At 40.4% G+C, this 22,987-nt stretch overlaps 1 protein-coding gene across 2 annotated transcripts; it reads left to right on the top strand.

Annotated features, from left to right (window-relative positions):
* The first annotated feature begins 5,021 nt into the window (after positions 1-5,021).
* Positions 5,022-22,712, top strand: LOC145913648 (uncharacterized). 2 transcript variants are annotated; one of them, XM_083001381.1, is made up of 11 exons: positions 5,022-5,257; positions 6,380-6,683; positions 6,765-7,254; positions 7,519-7,597; positions 14,054-14,125; positions 19,998-20,146; positions 20,498-20,643; positions 20,889-21,029; positions 21,130-21,217; positions 21,585-21,733; positions 22,006-22,712. In XM_083001381.1, exons 1-11 carry the CDS (start codon positions 5,080-5,082, stop codon positions 22,151-22,153), a joined length of 1,944 nt encoding a protein of 647 aa, XP_082857507.1. In that variant the 5' UTR covers positions 5,022-5,079; the 3' UTR covers positions 22,154-22,712. The 2 variants fall into 2 exon arrangements, with proteins under 2 accessions (XP_082857507.1, XP_082857506.1); XM_083001380.1 differs by having other exon boundaries at positions 6,380-7,254.
* The last annotated feature ends 275 nt before the right edge of the window (positions 22,713-22,987 follow it).

Below are 22,987 nucleotides of genomic sequence, written 5' to 3'. Positions count from 1 at the left end.
GCCCAGGATATCCCGGTGTTGAAAAAAAATCAATGATTTAAACAAAATTCGTCAAAGCGCTTCACTCATATACCCATGTATATATATATATACTGCATTTATTTTTGGTATCATTTTGTGGAAACATTTTTTCTTGTTAAACATATTACATAAACCGCACTTTTCAGACCCTCCACTAACATTGGGATCTTCAGTCGTAAAACGATTCTTCTTTTCAAAATTTATGGATGCGGTTTGTAATCTTTTACAAGACCCTTTTAGTCTTATAAAAACAAAGGCAACCCAACTCAGCGTCGTTCTTTGGGTGAACAAATATGGTGTTTTATAAAAGGTTATATTTCTCCAGTGTTCAAACCTCGTAAAACTTGTAACACCGCAAGAACAGCAGAATAGAAGTGAAAATTCTATTTTTGGCCTCCGTTCTGCATTCGCAAAATTCCTGCCTGGTTTGGACAGAGATAAGACTCCACAAACCTATTTGACGCCCCAAGCTGTGATCTGAAGCAAATTTCTGCAAGCTTTAACAAAACGACAGACGCAGACATCGGGATTTAAAAGTCATCTGTCTTCATTGATGGGAATAAATCGCCTGCTCGTTGGCAAAGCTCATTCCCTCGCCCTATCCCTATTTCAATGTACGCAAACAATTCATCTCCATTTGCCATTAGACACTTACTACTACATGAAAGGCAGGTATGTCAGACATTTTGGGCAAAATAGACTGCGGCTTGGTGAGTACTAATGGAACTATACTTGTAGACTGGTTTTGCGAAAGGAAATTAAACATATCAGTTTGTTTTATACGAAGGCAACTGCCTGAAAGTGTTACACGGTTCATTTTTTTTAATTTGATATAGCTTTTCATATATATGTGCAAAAAAGTATAGGGTACCCATCGGATCGACGTTGACCGAAAGGTGCCACAAAGTGGAAATTATAGTGTGCCCGCTAGTGTAAAAGCTAGCACAGTGCCACTGTCAACAGCTTCACTGATGAGACCTTACAGGTCGAAATAGTGCGTGTACACACTTTGTCTGCTGCTTTTCATATTCAGCTATCTAAAAAAGAGCGCCGCATTTTCATGGATGCCGTCTGATTTTACACGTGTGTTTTCGTTGTAGCGTCCACAACCAAAAGATGTCCTTGAAAAACTCGTAGAACTATTTGTTAATCAATCATAGCATCAACCGAATTTGTCCACTTCGCTCAAAACCGCTGGCTGGGGCTTGTAAAGTCCCGACAAACCGCCTTGTTAAAACAACCTAAACACGTGTTTTCTCTTTAATCAAAGAAACATTCATCAATCAACCATAGCTTCAACCAACTGCCCAACGCAATAAACCCCAATTAGAGTTCTGCAAAATATCACAGTTTGAAAGATGGGCGCACGTTTTTCTTGGTCAATTCAGTGGATCAGCGGCTTTCGTTAAAGCAAAGCTTGCCACCCATAATGCTGTCTTAGTGCAGGATAATGAGATGGTAATTACCCTGTTAAGCGTTGTTAAGACATTCTTCAGGCAATTATTGGCAAAGTGACGCCTGGGAATCAAGCGGAGGATTAAAAAACATAGTTTTTTTTTATAAATAACGTTTATCCAATATTCCTCAACTGTAACTTGTATGATTGAAAGCTTTCCTTGACTCGTTACCCTTGATGTCAGTTGGTCGATCTGATTTGCAGGCTGCGCAATTACCAGTTAGACAACGAAAGGCTTTTTAAACTATTGTAGTTCGCTTTTGGACTAAAGCTGTAGAATAAAGGTAGCTATACGAGTAGAGTTAACTGGGCTAGAGTGTTGTGGCCAAATGGGAAGTTACATGAGTTTTTCATAGTGCTTAAATCATTTAAATTCTTTGGACCTGTAGATTTAATTGTTGCTCGTTGTCAACAAATAATTATAGGTTGTAGAGCACCATGCTTACTCACAACTATGCAAAGAATTTAGAAAGTGATTCATGCTTTGTTACGTTGTTGCTTGTAATTAATTAAGTATGTGTCGAATGTCTTTGAATTGTTCCTTGTGCTCTTGGGGGCAGATATACTTGTTTTTATATCAGAGCCTTTGTACCAAAATGTTCTTTTACACATACTTGAAGGGGAATTATTTCTTTCCTTTACCGCACACTCGAATACGCCAGCGACAATACCAACTGCATTCACTTGGGCTGACATATCAGCTCTACGGGAGTTAAATAATTCATCCCTCGCACGAAATCTCCACATCCACTGTATTTGACTGACATTCTTTGGCGCCGAGGCGTGAAATAAACCGCTTGTCGCGCGCCCATTGTCGAGGCTAAGAGAGAAGTCATATTTTTCGAAGGGGCATTAATTCCGATGGAACTCAGGAGCACCAACGCTTTCAATCTTCCATAAAGTGACGTACAAACACAGAACTCGCGTGCGACCAACTCAGCTGGGGGCTCTTTGCGGTCTCGAAGTAATATTTCTATCCTGGCGCAAACCTTCACCGGGTTGCTTTAATTTTAATGAATGGAGACTCGTTATTTGTTCAAATCAGTAAAAATAGAACCCTTTGGATTTTCTTGCGTATGTGTGGAAGCATTCTATATTGCTAAGAGCAAACACATTTGTTTCACTAGCATTTACAAAGAAACATAAAAAAACAATCAGTTTCGTGGCCAAATTAAAACAAAAATACATGTACATTGCAAACCATTAGCAACACCCTCAAAATACAGCAAAAGATATAAAAACCAATGACAACGAGGCACTGTTTTGGATGCTTGGGTTTCCCTTTATTATTCCGAGCCTTGGGGAACGTGTCATACGAAGAAAAAAGTCTCCTCGAGAAAAAAGCCGTCAGCGACGATATATTCCTTGCAGTGTTGTTGATCCACACAGACCAGTCTGGACTGGAGACAGCTTAGATTGTGCTACACTATATACACTGAAGGTGCGTGATTGGTTGTCGGGCAGTCGAACAGTAGCAGGTCTGACATTTGTTTTGCATGTTTACCTCCGATTGCCGTGTTGTGGACTGGGGTGTTGCTTGCGATGGGACCTTTTCAAAAGCACATTAGTGAAGGCATTTGATGAAGCTTTTCGTGCGTAATTGTCACAGCGAAAAAACTGAAATTTGCCGACAAACACGGACACGCCTGTTAGTATTGCAACGCAGTGTGTCTTTGGTGCACAGATAAACAAAGCTCACGTGCCGTTGCTACCACGAGTTAATTGCTCGTACGTGCCTTATCAGCAAACGCGTAGCCTTACGAACGAGCAAAATTTCTAGCTTTGCCGACTAATCGCTACGAGCGAAGCGTGACCGAGCAACTGCTCACAGATCAAACAGGGTAAAGTGATGCGCCTGGCCCCAGTATAATCATTTGTAGGCGAGTTTGGAAATTTTACTGCCTTGTTCAAAGCCGTCGCGAGGCTGGGTTGGTTGGTATGCGTGAATGTAAGTTAAAGGTTTGCGTAATAGTGCAAATGTACACAGTGCGTGGGTGCTGAGTAGTAAAATTACGCGCCGTTTATTGTCCACTGAGGATTTTAAGTTTTTACGTCGCGCTGTGAAATAATGATTGAACCGGTTTGCCGCAGCACACTTTCCACAAAAGGTCGACTTGAAGAAGAATACAAAATAAACTCTTTTCAAAGCTACACCGTTTAGCAAAGTTTTTCGCTCCAAAAAAATCATTAAATCGGAACTTTGAACTATTTCTAAGGTTGCAAGATATAAAATTAGTACTAATCTTCGCAAGCACGGGACCAGGTATAGAAGAAACCGCAGACTGGAGGTTTCCACCGGTCCCGTGCAGATCACAACGGCTCAGTGCCGAAATTTGAGCCGTTCCGTACGCCGCAAAGCTGGATACCGCCAACGCTTGAGTTGCTTATCATTGCAAGGAAAGGCAGAAAGCTTTAGGTGACCGGCAGAACAACCCTGTCGTGTGTTTACCGCGTATAGCCTACTTAACCGTTTTAGAGCTAACTGCGCAGAATGCCTTCGTGTTAAGGTGGTGTAGGTTTGTGTATGTGGGTCATACGGTAGGGTACACTTGTTGTTAGTTTTTGCCGTAGTTCAAATTCTTGTACATAAAACTACTATGTGGTATGAAGCAGTACATACATCATGGTTTTTCAATCCATTTAAAGCAAATCAAGACCTATTAGCGCAAAACCTGCCTATCTCAAGGCTTTCATTTAAAAAGGATGAAATGTGGGTAAACTCTAGAATGGTTCTGTTGATTTAATCGCAATTCACAATTAGTAAGCGAATGCATTATAGGTTTTTTACTGGTAAGCAAAATCGCAGTAACTAACCTTACCATGCTGACACCGTAATTTAGTTGAAGTACTGACTTGCACCAAAGTGCTTGTTATATCAGCATGGAGGAATGCACAAACACTTCAGAATATTTTTTCGAGCTTCGTATTTTGCAGCTCCCAAATCTAACCAGTAAATGCCGTACAAAGAAGTTATATTGGCAATAACAAATACTCCGTCCAACACTGGTTGACATTTTTATCTTGTTGGAAAACATTTATTTGTTTGTTGGTTTATTATGACGGATTATTAAAACAAAAACATAAAAATGGCAGAAAAATATATAAATAAAAAATGTCATTGTCATGCATAACCACCTATACTATAGAATTCAAAACAACAAACAAACCGAAAGCCCGGCGGCCAAATCGCCTTATTTACTCACGTTCAATTCTTGGGGGCGGGCTTCTATCTCAAGCGCCGATCATTGCTTATGCGTGTTGTGGTCTCCGGGCAAATTTGCTTTCGTATCGCACCTCCGGTTCATATCAAGTGCGAAAATTTTATGCACTACAAAGTACAGACCGAACACGTGGACTTGGGACTAACGGGAACTTCCCGCATATTTATCGAGGTAAAATAGAAATCAAACAAGGGACGTATATTCTTTGCAAGTTGTTTCGTCTTTGTGATTTATGTATTTGAATTTGATTAAAGTGATGAAAAATTGTTTCCCAAATCAATGGTTCTGCCAAAATAACTTTTGAATGATTTCTATGCAGCATATAATGGTAACCTGCACCGATAAGGTTGAATTAGAACGAACTGTGCGAACAAGAGGATAATGTTACGTCCACACCAACTTGTGACGTTTTACTGTGTGCTTACGAACGGTCTAGTGCATACAATCTCCACCCAAGAAGTGGCAACAGACGAAGTGACGCGAAGCATCCATGTCGTTGACTCAGGGGGACAATCTCACAACGCAGACGATATCCAAAGCGACGAAAATGCCTTCCAAGGTTTGTTCCCATTAAAATACAATACTTTGTTTGTAGAGAAGTCACGTGAACGTGGGAGTGTTATGTGTATTTGGTTGCCGTTCCCAAGTGCTACCGTGTTTGACGGATGGTGTATCGTGGTGTTAAAGTTCATTGTAACTTTCGCGGCGGCTTGATGAGGCGTACAACACTGCTGTATATTTGCTAAAGTAATCGTGACCAAGTGTTTTGAAGCAGTAGTATTCATGCTGCGTGACTTTAAATCACTGATATCTACAGTGTGTAGATTACAAGCAAGTGGGTTGTTGTTATTTCCGTAAAAAAACATTTCAGGAATGTTCCATATATTTAGGCTGATTTTCCGTGTAAATTTTTCGTGATGGCGGAAAGCACTGGTTCGAGATTGAACCTAAAATCCCTCGCCCAATCGCAACATTATCTCACCTCAGATACAACAGCGATAACCGCGCGAAACGGGGCGTCAAGCGTACTACAAGGTTAACAAGACGTGCGCAGATGTAGATGATGCTGAGAGATGACCTTTTGTTGAGCGAAATATGCACACACGCTGTTGTCGTCATGCTCGCCGATTAGGGGCACGCAGAAAAGGTTAACATTGCAATAAGCCCCTACTCAACGCCGAAAATATCCCGACACGGGGTCTAATCCATATTTTCCGCGCCCGAAAATGGCCTTTCGAGCACCACCGCGCATCTTGGCCTCTCCAGCGCTCAGCTAAGCAAATAAACGACTGGGCGATGAAAGAGGGCACTGAAACGTCGTAAGCTAAAAAGGAATTTTCGCACCCTTTTCCTACGCCCGTCTTTCCACAGTTTCATGGTCTTTAGACAACCTTGAGGGGGATGTGTTTTCGAAATAAACACTAAAAGGTTTCTCAATTCTCGGAAGAGGTCGTGTTTACTACCACCACCTGGTTCTTGGCATCCCAATCCAATAATATTTTGCAACAGTTTATTTTCGCCCTGCAGCAAAAAGTTTCTTGCAATGTAACGTAATTACACTTCTGTATCCGTTAATATTTTTGAGTTTTTATTGTACATCAGTTGTTTCAAGCATATAAGCGAAGTTATATCATTTCCATCCGATTTTCGCGCATTTTAGCAATTTCTCGTATCGTCGCAGGAGAAGTTCATCCTTCGGTTGTTGTACGAACTCCTCCGCCGGCAGAACCGGTTAGACGAGGGGAAGCTGCTGCCAGGGTTCCTCAACCAGCAGTGCTAAACGCGTTCACTGCACTGGAAGGGGAATCGGTGCTCATGAGGGGCAACGTTGGCGCTAAGTCGCAGGCCAAGGAAGAGAAGTGCGAGTACGTTTTTTCAGTGCCCACAGGTCCCCAATGCAGTTCTGCGTTGGTTGAAGCCAAAGTTTCGGAGCTGTACAACGCCTTTGCTGGCTTCGAGGCAAAGCTGGAGGGGCAGAGAAATCGGTTAGAAGCCACAGAGACGTTTATTCGACGCTTAAACAAGGCGCTTGACACTGAGAATTTCTTTTTGTCATCTTCCTCCAGCGACTCCAGAGAGGAGGAATTAATATCATCCCGTGGCTTCCTGCAGCCTGTCTCTGCCGACGAGGAGCTTGGAGCAGCTGATGCCCTCTTGGACTTGGCTGGTCAGCTCAACTCACAACTACTTCGTCTTCAGTTGCGCGTCAAGGGTGTAGAAGCAGAACGTACGGCGCTAATTTTACAGAACCGGAATCTAACCGAAACCCTACAAAATGCCAGTCAAAATCTTGACGCATTGTCCGCATCAGAGCAAACACTGCAGGAGGATGCAAACCGCCTTCAATCGGACTTAAACCTGGCTTTGCGTGAAAATGAGGTCCTGCGTCAGAGCCAGAGAACCATGACGACTGAAAAACAACGACTCTCTGATGCCAATGACCTCCTAAGCCAACGTTCGTCCTATCTCACGGAAGAGAACAAAGGCATCCGGGCCACCATACAAACACAGAGGGATGAGATCGGGAGGTTGCTCATTGATAAGGATACTTGGGAGGTTGGTCTGATTCATTTACTTCGGTCTCCCTTCTTCAAACACAAAATAAATTATTTATTTTAGTTTAACATAAAATCTTAAGATAAAATTTGTTTCTAAATAAAACTCAAATTGTTAAATTATGCTTGAATAATTTGAAACGGCAAAGAAAAGTGCTCTAAACTCTACTCTAAACATCAATTCATAATATCCCGTTTTCTACTCGTCTTGTTATATTGTTAAACTGTTTATTTGAAATCATCCCGTAATTGTTTACCCTTCTAGAACCGCCACATAAACGCCACGAGGAAGGTCCGCGAATTAGAGCGCGCTCTTGCGGAAGTACAACAGCGAAACGGAAACTGTAAGTTAAAGAACACATTTATCTTTTTGTCGCATTCAATTCTTACACCACGCGTGATTTTTCCTCATCAAGCAGCGCAAAGATCTTTTCCGTCCCAGGGCCGTTTGTTTGATGCAAAACTTGGGCAATAACAGGGTACAGCACTGCCGCGACACTTGACAAATGTATTCCTCGCGTGCTTTACGTCACTACACTTACGTCACACCTGCGATTCCGAAAGTTCGGCCGGGTACTTCAAACGATAGGGTGCGAAGTCGTTGCGGTTTGGCTGAAGGCGAAAAACGGGATTTATTGGAAAACCGGTTGGCGTGTGCAAGATATCAAATACACAAGACGCTCGAGGTAATGGTTAGACAAATATGCCCATACGTGCTTGAGGCTTGCGGAAAGCATGAACTGTTTGCATTGCCGTTGACAATTAAGTGCAGAGTTACACGAAATCGCCTGTCTTATTGCAAATGACGGCATCTGGTAAACACGCGTTTTCTTGCGATTGCTCTGCATCTGCGACAGACTGACAAGTGTTGCCGCATTAATTTACCCAATTTCATCAACAATTATAAAATACACGAATATGGTATGTAGCTCCCAATTCGACGATCTTTGTTTTGAAAAAAGTTTTAACACAAACACCCATCGCGTAAGACATCTCGTTACACAATTCGTTTTGGTAACCACGCTTTGTGGTAAAGATAAAGATACTTGTGGTAAAACGAAATAACATCCTGCAGTCAAGTATTATTTATATGCAAAGACTTTTGTTTAAATATATTGTCCAGGACAAACTGATACTTTCCTCTGCAACGACTGACCACTTCGTCATTACCTATGTTTTTTGGGAGCCTGGTTTGAATTGGTTCGAATTAAACCCTTCAGGGTGTGAGATTTGGACCCTTGAGCCAAGTTTTGGGATCGGGCCTCTTGCTCACGTTTGTACAGCGCGTTTCTGTCAACAGAATGACTGCTGATAACACATCGGGTCCACATGAGACGGAAAACGAACCGGGAAGATCGGAGTTAAGGCATGTAAAGTAAATTTGGCTTCGATTCGGTCGCCTTATAGCGGTTTCTACCTTTCTGAACGACTTTGCAAAAGGCGGATCTTGCAAGAAATCGTCTAGAGTGTTTGTTGTTGTAAAACGTAAAACCTGCCGCTGTCTTCAAAGGTAACGGCCTTCTGAGGGACGCCGAGGGTAAATAATCCCATCTCGTCGACCCTTTAGTTTAGCTATAATATCAGCGATGGTTAATATTGGAAGGTGGTTCACTTGCTTCGTGTGTATTGTCGGCTTTTACGTTTGCTATTTGACCGAATTCGATGGTGTTAGGCGTAGGCACACACGACACAATCGGAATTTTGTAGCAACTGCTGCAGTTTGGGTCATATTTGCCGATCCATCTGCATTGCGACAGCGAAACCATGAATGTACGAAAAATGTAAATTGATAAAATACCGAGGAAACGCCACTTGTGTGCAAAGCGGTTATGTTCCTTTAACTTAATGTTTAATGCAGGCAAATACGAGTTTCTATACAATGAAAATATCGCCTAAAGTAAATGATATAGATTTTATTTTAGATTGTGCATTGGGTGTTGTTTAATTTTAGTAATCAGCTGCAATTTAAATTTTTGCATTAATGTCTTTTGACAATTTCATTTAAACACAGAGGTTGCGTTTTGGTTTCAAGAAGGAGATTTAGCAAATATGGAAACTATAGTAAAGCGGTTTACCTGCAATGATGCAGGACATTCCGTACATTATTAACCCATGTCGTTTGTCCGCATTCAAGTAGCCAATCGTTTAGCGTTGTGTTCACTGCTTTAATCGGCTTTGCCAAACCATAAAAACAAAATCATTGACCTTTACCTCAAGCAAAAAAGTCGTCAAAGACTGCATACCTGCATACGTCTGAGAAGGGCAACCCCTACTAAGTTAAAGTTGTTACCAACTACACCCTCCATTGCGCGTGTTATTGAGTCAACAAATCAATTCGAGACCGCCCTTTTCGGAAGGATTGTTTGACGCAGGAATGCAACCAAAGAACCCGAATTGTTAATAAATTCAGCTACAAACCTGACCTTTGGGTCGTAAAAATGTTGTTGCGCTTTTGAGGCAAAGCCCCTAGGAAACGTGGCGCGACCGCATGTATATTGTGAAGCGGCGAGCAGCAATTTTTTTCAGCGACGAACCTAAAATGTCAAACGTGGCGCTGAGTAGTGTTTCGCGTGACATCGCAAACAAACTAATTCGTTATAAATAGGTGCCTGTATAAATATTAAAATTTCAAAAAAATCTTTCGCACTTCAAATATTTTGAAACAGGCAATATTGTAATATTTATACCAGCAGAGCATTTATCATATGATGCCCACATTTTTCTTGCACACATCGCCAAAAAGGATTAAATTAGGCTTGTACGGTATTTGTATGTAACAGTATACTTTTTATTTGCCAGTACCTGTAACATTACCGATATGAGAATATTACGGAACGTCAAAATCAAGTATAAGCAGCAAGTTCAGTAGGCTACGCCTTTGACAAGTATTAGATTTGAGATATTAATTTACCAACGACAATTTCTTTATGAAAGTGGTTCTCGCCACAATTCTGAGTTACGAAATCCCAATGCCGAACACTTTATGACCGTTTGTACAACACAATCGGGTCTCGCGTGCGACGATCTGAAGGGGACTGGCGCCTGTACGGTTTTCTTGTTATTGAAACAGGTCTGTTGGTTGACGGTGGAAGATACGAGATTGCCTGCCTGTCGGGTTACCGCCATGCCTCTGTATATATAGTTGCGTCAATTGAGCGGCTCGGCGCCGGTTTGGGGCATTGGTTTAAATCAATCTGGGAGATTAAGGACCGGATTAAGTTTAAGATACATTCGTCCCCTTAAAGCGAAATGACTCCTTGATAAATGGTCGCGCGGTGCTAAGAGGGTGCGAATAAGATATGGCGCCTTCGTGCGAAACGCATAGCGGTTGGTGCGTTGTGATAAAAGTGTTTTATTTGTTGTTGTTGTTGTTGTTGTTGTTTGGGCAATCCTGAATTTCTTGTGAGTTTTTTATTAGGAAATCGTTTTGTTTGTTATCATTCCATTATGGACAAGATTAAAATAATCCGCAGACTGTAAGTACACATAGCGATATTTGGGTAGCACAAAGTAGAATTGAAAACATTCCTTAAAACTCTTTTGGCCTACTAAATGAAACGAGTTGCACCAAGAACTTACAGCAAAACTGTATCACAAGAACTGTCAGGATGAAAAGTTACCGTAAGCCCAGATTACAAGATAAAAGGTGATTCCAAAACCAACAACACGTGCATTTCGCCCGTTCTCGCATGGACCGCACGAGTTTCGGGAATGCTTGAACTGCGTTTGCAGCTTAAAGTAAGCTTATACACGCACGAACTGTTGCTTGCTCAGATGGTGGAATGCTCGTTGTTCAGTAATGTTCGATTTCAAATGCTTTGTATCTTAATAAACCATATTCGACTAGCAATTGTATGAAGCCACAAAACGTGCTGCCAATAAGCGTCGTTTCTTTAAGGTTGTGTCGTCACAATCACATTAATCACAAGCGCTTCAAGTTCCACGTAAAATGTTTTGATTTGACCACAGCGAATTCAATTTTGTTATGCTGCGCGGACCAATGATTTTTTGCTGCCCACGTCATCGAGAGAGTGGAGCGAAGGATTACTTCAAACTGTTGACACAGGGTTAATTTCGTAGTGTTAAGCCAAACCACTTAACTACTCACAATATGGATTTAGTTGTGTATGGGTGGGATCAGGTAGTGATTTTAACTGAAGTGTTGTGTTTGACTTCGAAAGTGGAATTTCATTTTAACTGAAAGGAAAGTGATCTGTCAGTGTCTTGTATGAGTGCAAATTTTGCCTCAAACATGCCAGATGAGTAGGGTACCTAATTCGTTAATATGCATGCAAGTTGCAATGTGTACGTTGAACCAATATTTCGGCCAATTTTGTCAAAAAACGCCATGTTTTATGAAAATTTGAGCTATAATGATGTGGTTGAGAGCACAGTTAATTTTCTAGACCTCCAATCAAGCCAATTTTGTAAAAATATTGCTTCACCTATCGACCCCAGCGCAACTAAAAATTGTTTGCATTGCCATTAGCTAGGAAAGCATCGTTGTCATTGCATTGAAGTCAAAACATTTTCACGCCGACGCTAGATCGTAAATAGCAAGAGGACACGGGTAATTGTTTTAGCATTTACCCAATACCTGTGTGTTTTGCCACCGAAATCAGTTAAATCGTGCGACGGGATCGATAAACAAACCACATCAGCCTGTTACCCTGGCAACGGTGCCCGCAGCGCCGTATGCTCGGCCGTGATTTTGACACATTTCTGTTGTTTATGTTCCTTTCCGTTGACATGCCGTTTTCGTACAGAACAGGTTGCCACTGACAAATTTATCGCAGATTGTGGGAAGTGATTCCTCTTGTTTAAGACTTCGTATATAATATTGGTGTCGTTGCCATGGTTAATGCTGTGGTTGTTTCGGCACGAGTGGATATACGCTACCGGAAGGCGAAACCAGAATCATTTGCGTCTATTGTGTTATGCCAAGTGATGCAGAAAATACAAACTGTTATGAAGGCATGGGGATGAATTAAACAAATGTCACCGGTTTTAATATCCATGGAAACCGTATTGAAAAGGTTAAATGATTGTGATTAAAAATGTTAAACTGATGGTTAAATTTTTCCAGCATCCGATGGTATTTATAAAAAAAAGTCAATTGTGTGATTCTTGTCATGTTAAGTCTTTTGGCATTTTGAATTGAATACTTGAAGTTTTGATATTCACCAACCTGCAATCTGTTGTTGTGTCACAATCGATTTGCCATTTAGATTTTAAATGTCGCCAGACTTGCACACTGGTGTTACGTTTACGACATGTTTATGACAAACCTAAAGGGTACACTACAAAAGGGACAATTTATTCCATCCAAGGCATTCCATTTGGAATTGATAAAAATGTTTTGTTGATGAACTGAGCACCAATGATTTTTTACTTTTCTAAAGTTTAGCAAGCATATTGCGTGCAAAATACTGCGAGGCTTTTCCAATTTTGCTGCATGGTTAACGCGCTGATCAGTCGTATCGCAGTTCTTATGGAGCGTTTGAACCGAGGCTTAACGGAGCTCAAATATAGTGGAGAAGTGCACTTTAGCGAATGCACCTGAAACCGGAACGCATTGCTTCGTATTCTCTTGTGTGTGAGAGAAACTGCAGCAATGCACATGTTGGTTTGATTAAAACGGGAATTGTTATCAGTATTTTGACTGAAAGCAGAAGGATCATAATTGTCTGTTAATTGTACGAAACAAACAAGATATATTGTTGCAAATCTTTTTCAAAAAACAACTTGTTTGTCAAATCTGTTTTGTTACCACAGGATTATTTGGTACCTGTTTATCGCATTCGTGCTCGCACCTTTTTTCTGCTTTCTTTTTCTTATATCTTTGGGGGCAAACAATTACACATCGTTTGTATGTTTACCTTTGACCACATATTGCTTCATTCAGTTTGGAGAATTAGCCGTCGAGCACTGGTGTTGTATGCACACCTGCTATTCGCTCGACTCCAAGTCACCGATGAAAGGAGCATATCTCGTTATTGTATCACGTTGCGGTCACATGAAAGAGACCATAAACTGGCAAGCTCTTGTTGATTTCGTTTTTGTCGATTTCGGTTACAATCTTCTTATCGGTGTGATCAATCTTCGTTCAACACAATAGTCAAACGCGTTCACAGAATAACGCTTTGTTGGATTGCACAGAAAACGTAATTCGCACATGTTTAGTTTTATGGAACAAAACATCTACCTACGGCAGGTTATTAAAATTTTCAATAATGAAAAAGTCATTTCGCCAAGCTGTTTGTTACACGTAAAGTCAATAGCAAAGTTTGACTCCCAAACAGAGCACTCAACCACAAGCATGTATACATGCCCCGATAAACACATATATTATATATATACAGACAGCATAAGTCAGGCTGAAGCGCTGAAATCGATTTCAGCAATTGTAAATTATCAGTAAAGCAAAACAACTACAACTGTTTAAGTAGTAGTCTACAAAGATCACCATAAATGTATATGGTAAACGGAATCAAAGCATATTGGTAAAATTGCGTTCACACCCTTTCCTCTCCACCCACTCACAATTCTTCAACATCGATTCATCAAAGACAAACTACGTGTTTAAAAGTCAGGCAGCGCACGACCACTCTCCTTTAAACATAATAAGTTCGTTTTTTTCCCAGCGATATTTATTTCAAATGTCCTTGTCGACTGTAAAGCTAACACAATGTCTGTTATGGTCTGTCGTGTATTTGTAAATGTACATACATATAGAGTAAAACGGGCACTAATCAGCGCACAATTAAAAATTTCCTATGTAATAATTTTATTATTTACAGCCACATCCATTGCGCCACCTTGTGATGAGAGGACGGAAGAGGAGGTAGAGGAGGATGATCAGGATTACACAAGTAAGTGATCCAATATGGTATATAAAAGTCATGGAAGCAATCCAACCTTCATACAGCTAAGGTTTTGTTGCACACTTTGTCTGCAAAAAAACATTTTTGAAGGATTTTTAATTCCATTTTTCTAAAGGAAATAATTAAAACCAATACATGAATAAAGTTGTTTTTTTTAAACTGTATATCATGGTGTATCGCTTAAATTTTGAGCACTTAACACTGTAATTGCCGATTTACTTCGTGGACAAAACCAATCGCTCTTATCTGTCGTATATTTTGGAAACACGATCAAACAAGTATCTTCTAACACCATGAAACATGCGCCAAATATAACACAGTTGATTGAGTACAAATTTAAACAAACTACGTTTTTCATCATCACATCCTGACATCTGGCCCACCCTTTTCTTCACCTAAGCAACCTTAACGTGTCAATCAAGCTGTTTTTGTTGAGCGACCCAGCGCTTCTCTAATTGCTTTTCAATCTCTGGTATTTCCTAGCACAACAACGCTATCTATCAATAAGGGCAGTTTGGAGTATGTTATTTCTGCAATTGCGGTAATGCTAATCACCTTGCGGTTATAAGAAGTTGGATTTGTTGTTACTGAACCCGGGTTGAAGCAATTTTAGACTGATGACGCACATTATGGTACTTCGGTGTTTTTAAAGCAATTTTGGTGAAACCTGTTTCTTTGTTTAAGGGACTTTGGAGCAGATGTGATAAGTTGTGTCCGACATTCATTCTTTTATGGAGTCAGGGCAAATTATTCCTTATTTTGTTGTAATTATTTGTTACGTTTTATTATGTTACCCGGCGACGTAACAACAAAATTTGTTACCCGGCGACGTAGCAACAAACTTTTTCAAAAATACTTGTTCATCAAGTCAGCAAACCTACATTCAATACTACAACCTATTGTTAGATTAATCCAAGCGACGAGTGATTTAATCGTTTAATTATTTTAGGCAAAAAGAAAAAAAAATTGCAGATAAAAGGATTTTGAAAAAGTTTGGCGTTTATGTGGGTATGGTTATGCCCAAAAAAGGGCAGCTGCAATGACCAATTTAATGCTATTTATAGTACAGCCTTGACCAAAATGTTAGCCACAAAAATACAGTTGGAATTTACTTGCAGCATAATTCACAATAATGACGGGCGAGAATCTACCAGGGCACAGGTTGACATTAACCTATCCCCCAAGCCACTCGACCATCTGCAAAGCTCATTATGCTATTAGCTGACAATCGGGGTCGCCACCAGAGCAACTATCACACCAATAGGGGTCGTTTGCGCAACACGATAAGCAAAGTAAAGGCCGACTCTTCATCGATATCGAAAACATTAACATACTTGAAATCTTCGGGATTTTTTTAGGTCGTCAAGATTTAACGAGCCCTAAACGTAGGTGTGGATGCCTAAGATTCCGAAGAGTTTAAAGAAGAACGTAGTTTTCAACTTACAAATTGTTTTGTTGCGACAACGAAGATCTCACCGAGTATAACCAGTAAAAGCACATCATGTCAATTCCGTGTAAAATACGTAATATGAAACCACATTTTTGCCAGGATATTTTGAACGTCTCTCTTAATGTTATCCGGTCATTTCCTCTAAGTGCCTAACAGTGTGTAATAACATAATGGGCATACCTTTCCTGATGTCAAAAATATGATAAATTTTATGTAGCAAAACATACACACTTCAAGCAAATTACTACAACGCATGAATTACCGCAACCCACAAAACACAAACAACACTTTATTACAATTTAACCGCAGTCAGCGTCACACGCGCGTAATAAAAACTTCATAACTTCAAAACGTTTTCGGAGAAAAAGTTAGCTATCCAAGAAGCACCAATAGACCTTGTTTGAACTTCAAGTAGGTACGGTTAGTGTTTACACTTGCCACCACCCGTATGGTTTAAACATACCGATCATTCGATTAATCTGTTTATTGAAAAAAATGGCAGGGCAAAAGATTAGGAACCCAAAATTGCCTTTTTTACAAAGACATTTAAAACACCTGTTGGTGTATACATACCGATATATATATCCGGCAGTGATGGGGCACGATCCAATAAACATTGGTTTGGACAAACGTGCAACATTGGTTCGGGTTTTTGAGGGAAACATATCATTGTACATATATGGGTTGGAACTTTTTTGATCGCATGGATACCGAAACGCGTTTTTTTTTCTTGTAAAACCTCTCGTTTAATGAAATCCGACAAAAATCCCATCAAAGTTTGGATAAACCTGGATGTTTTCTCTTCGATTTTCCTTTAAAGGTAAGAGCTATGCTAACAATCATTGGAGACCCTAGGAAGTAAACTGAAGAAAGACGTCTGTCAAAGGCAATTTCATTTACACACCCAAGCCAACGAGCGAAAAAAGAAATAATTGAAAGACTGAAATACACTGAAAAATGACAAACGAGCGTTAATGCATTTACTCTAAACACATCTCTGGCACTTAGCTCGCATATTTGAGACAGTCAAATGCAACCGAACTTTGCGTTGCGGTTGTGGACACGTGATTTACTTCACACCGCAGTTGTGTAGTTGTCACGAACTAGTACAATCCATTGCGCTGCGCACCTGTGACGTGATAATGACTTTATCTTTCATCCGATGGGTTGGTCCGGGCAAACACTCCCGCCCCATCGAGGTACACGAAATAAATAGTTCACCGACCAATGTGGTTCGGTGTCAAAACTTTGGCCTCGCGCAATTTGCTTTCGGGGCTGGTGCCGTGTACACGCATTTCAACACCGGCTTTTCCATTCTAACAATGCTTTTCTGTAATTAAACATGCGTTGGACTAACAGCAACTGTTAAGGCAAGATGGTCCGCGACTTTTTACTTGTTCGGAAAAAGGCCTAAATTAATGTTAACGCCGGGTCGTTTTCGGCATTGTAGTAAACGCGTTGGAAAAGAGTTGAACAAATAAATGTATGTTTATTAAAGCCAAGTCAACTCTTTTCTTCTTTAGCTGCTTCACACAACCGAATAACACCATGGACAGACCATTACGTGGCACCCAGTGTCTCTGGATCTTCGAGACAGACGCTAATAGCCCCTAACGATAAGTAGGCGAGTAAACAAGTCGTCCATGGGCGACGTACGAAGGCAATTTATTTCCTAGCTGGTCTTCGCAGGGTGAAGTATGTCCGGCACCCGGCCAAAGTAAACCACTCCCGACCAACCCCAAACGAAGGTCACCATGGGTCAGTGAGCAGTTTGTCACGTGCGGACAAGTATGATAATTGGCTAAAACGGAGTTGTGCGGTCAAAAACATGAGATTATGCGCTTGTCAGGTCAAACTGCAAACCTCAAGTTGCAGGGATTATATACGCAACGAGGCAGATACGTTAGCATGCCTAATCATGAAATCAGTATCCTCCATACACAGGACACGACACGAAGGGAAAGTGTGTATTTTTACCACTGAACTTTGCACCCAGCTATTGCAGAGCATTAAAGGGTTAAACTATTTGCAAAGTTGCACCTACTTGTACATGGATGTGTCAATTACCCCCACAATATTTCCAAACCTAAAACTGGTGTAAGAAAAGACGTTTTTATCGCAGATAACACTGCTAAAGTTTAACGGACGGGCCCCGATTTCAGTTTTAAGTTTCAACTTAATGGCCAGCGCACGTCATGTTAGCTGCAACTAACGTGTACATGTGGTGCAGATACCCGTGCATGACATCATATTGCAAATGGTAATATATGGCGGGTTGAAATACAAGCGATGTGCAGGAAGTTACACAGATCGCTTTCGTGCTCGTTCCATGAAAAAAGTCTTTTGATGCTGAATTTGACCTATTTCCTTTGTGTTAAGTTGTATATTTTTGGTCGTTGACTGAAATCCGTTTAAAGTCTTGGGGTATGTAGGGGCGAAATTTTCAATTTGTGTAGCTTAATTTTACTGTCTTTAATGCACACCTGGCAATCACCTTAGCGTAGTGAGCACGATACTTATAGTTTTAGCTGTCTGAAATTCAACGTCAAGCACGCACAAAACAAGTTTACAGATAGCTCTTCAATGCACACCTGCAAAAAGTAAGGACAATTCAATTTCGTTCGCACGTGAAACAAGTCTTCAGTTACAACCATAACGAATAACTTTTTGTTTTCGCCGTAATTCGTCAGTGGTTTTCTTGGGACCCCCTGGGGCTTCAACGATTTTCGGAAGTGTGTTTTTCGGTTGGCGCCGGAGTTGGTTTTACAACGTGGTAAACTAACTGCTTAAATATTGGTCTAACAAGATATACTGTCGAGCACACAGGCTTGTACGCGAAATTGTCATACTATTTTTCAGAACCCAGTGTTGTTTTAACAGCTGGTTTTACAACCTGAAGGAAAAAATACAACAATTCAATATTTCAAACAAAGCAAATAAAAAAGTATGTCACAAGTACCATATTGTTGCGACAATATTGAAGATTTTCTCACAAAGCTGATTGAATTCGAAATTCGCACTTCCAAGCCGCATAAATACCAAAGTCCAACTTGACACCTCTCGCACCTTTGATCCGGACCACTGGAGGCGTATTTATGCGGCGCGAGAGGGCCCTTGAGTGTTTGTACTTGAAACCACTTCACCGGACAACTTGACATGACACTCAGGAGTGCTGGCCCTTTACCATACGTCATTCTTCATCATATTTGGCCACTCCATCAAGTAGAGTAGCAGTCCGGATTGTTGTGTTGACCTTTTCTGTCGCCTACCCCCTTGCAAACTCAAACATTACGTAATTAGGGGTGTTTTGCTTGCTGTGGCAACAAGATGTCAAGTTGGCACTCATTCTATGTCAATATCTTATCTTGAAACTGTTTGACGTTGAAGTGAGAATGGAAGAAAAAGTTAAGTGAAAACAATTTTGTTGGTATGTAGGTTCAATAACTCGGCACAAAGAGTTGCTAAGTGCTGGTCCAAAGTTTTGTCATGTTTCTCCTCATTTTGAGCTGATAGTAAAGCTCAGATGCAAACATTAGAAATATACCACGCTTTGAACCCGTGGCACAGCTTTTGAATGGCATAGAAACGTGAGCCCATTTTCAGCCACCTTTACTTTCCAGCGCTGTCAAACACAATTAAGACAAATTTTCCACTTTCCCGCCTTAAAAGCCCCAATTTGGGCCGAACGGGAAAGTCTTGTCACTTCCTACTTTACATCGGATTGAATCGATTTGCGCCCTTGGCCTGTGAATCACGTGCGAGATAGGCCGGCTTAAAAGTCTGACTCACCAAATTTATAACCACTTCGGCAAATGTTTTCAGCAAATATTGTGCAGATGATGCTTCTAAATTTGTTTGGAATTATCCAATGCACTTGCAAACCGTTTGCACCGTAGGTATTTAATCCTACAGGCTATAGAACTGTTTTTGTGTAGTTTTCTGGAAGCTGTATGTTGTATTGTATTCAAATGCGCGGTTCTCAACATAAAAAGCAATTTTAAACGTTGGTTTTATTTGGTAATTTTAAATTTACTGTTATTCTTTTTTCTCCCTTTTGATTGGTTTCTTGTGACGATATAATTACACGACGGGAGTACATTTTTGACTCAATCACCGATTTCATTTAAGTCGGTCTATGTAATGTTTGCTGGGAAGTGACTCATAAACAACTCTTACTCATTGTTCCATTTTACTGACGTTACGACAATTAGGGTTACGCGTCATTCTGACGCAACGGAGCCTTAGTAAACGTCTAGATATTTGACAACCATTTCAAGCAGTTTATTTACGAGGTCCGTCAATATTTTTAATGTTAATTACGCATGTTTTTTTATAACAAGTCGCAGGCCCAAAACACGTTGACCCTAAATTCTGTGACCGTTCTTTCAAGTTAGTTCGCATGTTTTGCAGAATGTGGACGCCTGGTGAGTTTGTCGGAGCCGCAGACAATGGCTGAATCGACGAGTCCGCTTGGAAGATACGGAGTTTGGATGAAAGATCCTCAGCGTGATCCAAATAAGATCTGGATGATCAACCTTATTTACACGCGCACTCCTAAGGTTCGGCATGGTCTTTATAAGACACGGTCTTACGTTTATAGGAATTCTACCCCCAAAGGCGATGAATTATTTGTGGTAGCAATGAAGTTTACCCTATTGTTGTTTAATCAATAGTAATTTTACACAACTTATTATTTTTCCATCGGTCAACATCTAACAGCACATGCCGTTTCCTGCAGTCTTCTGTGACAATTCCAGTTATACTTTTTATAAATTTTAACGTTGTACCAGTAACATTTTTACCAAACCGGGATCACAATCCTGATTAATCCGGATAAGGTTTTTCACCTGGGTAGTGCGCCTTGACCAAAATCACCAATCCCTGCCAACCTCTCCATTTATCGTCTTCAGTTGCTCGAGTTCGCCAACGTGGGGAAGTTTCGCGACAGAAAAGTAAGCAACATGTGGCGTCTGCAAATACCACTGGAAAACACTGGCGCCGTGATGTTCAACGGAAGTCTTTATTATCAGCGCAAGAATTCGAGAAAGATTGTGAGGTGGGTTGCATATATTTAATACGTGTTGACTACATTCAGGTAGGCAAGTCGTAAGATAAATCTGAACCTTTGACAAGGCTTGAAAGATTTTTTGGAAAATTTAAATCCTTCTTTTGTACGTTTTCGCTACAAAATTTGCGATATGTGCAGTTTGGTGACAAATACTGATACGACTTACTGTGTGATTTGGTATAACGCAACTAAGCAAATTTTAATTTGACAATTTCACTATGTTTCTGTTTTAGATACGATTTGAGGTCAAGACAAAGTGTACGTCAGAGACCGATTAGAAATGCCGGTTACCATGGGATGTTTGCTTATCAGTTCGGCGCATATTCCGATATTGATCTGGCTGTAGATGAAACTGGGATTTGGGTTATTTACAGGTAAGATTTGACTAACCGCCTCGTAAATAGACTCAACAGTATACATTTTTTGAAAATAAATATGTGTACAAAGATGTGATAGAAATTCATTGTTTTTTAGCACCCGTGAAAACTCGGGACAGATTGTGGTATCCAGGATGGATCCAATTACGTTGAGAATTTCAAAACATGTCAAGACTAAAATAACGGTAAATATGAAAAAAATGAGTAAATCTATTTCCAAGTAAACGTCTATTAATTAATGTTCGCTTGTTGAAAATTGCACTTTGTAAATGCTTCTCACACGTAAAGCTGTACAGTCGCAAAAGTTCAAGAAATTGAGAACGAGGAATAGCTTGTGGTTGGATAGATTAAATGTTATTTAACAAAACTACAACAATGCAACGATGTTATTTGTCAGTCGTATACTGTATTTAATGTATAACCATTACGTAGATATGATATGGAGCTCACCCCTTTAAAAGGTGTTGTTTGTACTGGCAACTTTACTAGTTGATGATCGCAATTTCCTGTCTAAACGTTCGACTAAATTTCGGTTCTATTTGTTTTCTGCAGAAACTTTCTGTAGCAAACGCGTTTGTGATTTGCCAAACCCTCTACACGGTAAGCTCATACAACACTCCAAATGCCAAAGTCAACTACGCCGTTAACTTAAAAACAAGGAAAGTGACTCGACCTAACATTCCCTACATCAATACCTACAGGTACGTCGGTGCATTGCAGTTTTATAAATTCAAAAACCTAAGTATTCCACCATTTTTGTTCGTTCGTGATACATCGATCGTTTCGTAGTCGTTGTAATTTGACTTTTGCCTCATCTGTGGTGTAAACCAGTGTTTCTGATTTCTAATTTTTACCGGTCCTATGATATATATATATATATATAATTTTGAATTTAAATGGAGTTTGATGTAAAAGTTGTTGCAAGTGATCGCTAGTGGTGATGCAACATAATTCAAGTCCTTGTTGTTCACAGACACACGGTAATGATTGACTACAATCCGCGTGACAGATACGTTTATTCGTGGGACAGAGGCCGCCAGGTTAGATACAAAGCTACACTCGATGCCACCCTTGGTCCGATCAAGGGCGACACCGTTAAACCGACATCAGAAAATCCGTAAGGTGGCGACAGGGAGCTGATGTTGTCGTTGCTGGCAACTTTCAGATGCGAGGCGAAGCTTGGAGAGAAAGAAAAGAAAACGCTGTCTAGTTTACGAATATTTGAGGGATGTTTTGACGCTCCGGCGTTTTCTTCGCATTGCTGCGTTTTTGTGCAACTCGTTTTATTTGCTATGTTTCTTCTCACTGCCCTTGGATCCAAGATCTATTCCGATGCAACTGAATGAAAAACATTTGCAAGTTTTTGTATATTCTGCAAAATTGCGATAAGAATCACTTAACATACACATAACACGGAAAGAAATCTAAACAACATCATTACATACTTCAGCAAATGTCTAGTGGATTTGACTTTCAATTTCTGTTAATTGTTGTGCTGCCTTTGGTCGTCTCTCTGTATTAGCTTTTTTCAGTTCATTGAGTATTGTTCTTGTTGTTTTTAGCAAGTTGTGATCGTGCTTGGTGACGAAAGGTGTTTTACTGAGTAAAAACTTTCAGCATGCTATTTCGCCTTTGTAGTTACTTGATATTGGTTGTTTTGTGTTGTAATAAATGGCTCGAACCCAAACATTGTTGAAAGCAAAACATGGCCAATAGTATCAAACACATAACATGACCTAACAAAAACAAATGCCAAGTGATTGCTTAAATATGACTGAGAAAATAGTAGCTGTTAAAGCAGAAACGGAAGATCACTTGTGCAAGTAGCTTACTGATCGGCCGAAATCGTCGCAAAGCACTCTGTGCAAACTGAATAAAACAACAGACACCAACACACAAACAAGATATTTATACCATTCGACGGCATTGTCTGTCGAGTTCCCACACCCGCCAAC

Source organism: Ascidia mentula, chromosome 9 (genome assembly GCF_947561715.1).
Source record: "Ascidia mentula chromosome 9, kaAscMent1.1, whole genome shotgun sequence".
Taxonomy (NCBI): Eukaryota; Metazoa; Chordata; class Ascidiacea; order Phlebobranchia; family Ascidiidae; genus Ascidia; species Ascidia mentula.
The sequence above is the reverse complement of the archived record's forward strand: the minus strand, read 5'-3'. Positions and strand labels throughout refer to the sequence as shown.

Coding starts and splice junctions, on each gene's coding strand:
- LOC145913648 (XM_083001380.1), top strand. CDS start 5,080: ATGTTACGTCCACACCAACTTGTGACGTTTTACTGTGTGCTTACGAAC. Junction 7,598..14,053: donor ACAACAGCGAAACGGAAACT/GTAAGTTAAAGA, acceptor TATTATTTACAG/CCACATCCATTGCGCCACCT. Junction 21,734..22,005: donor CCCTACATCAATACCTACAG/GTACGTCGGTGC, acceptor TGTTGTTCACAG/ACACACGGTAATGATTGACT.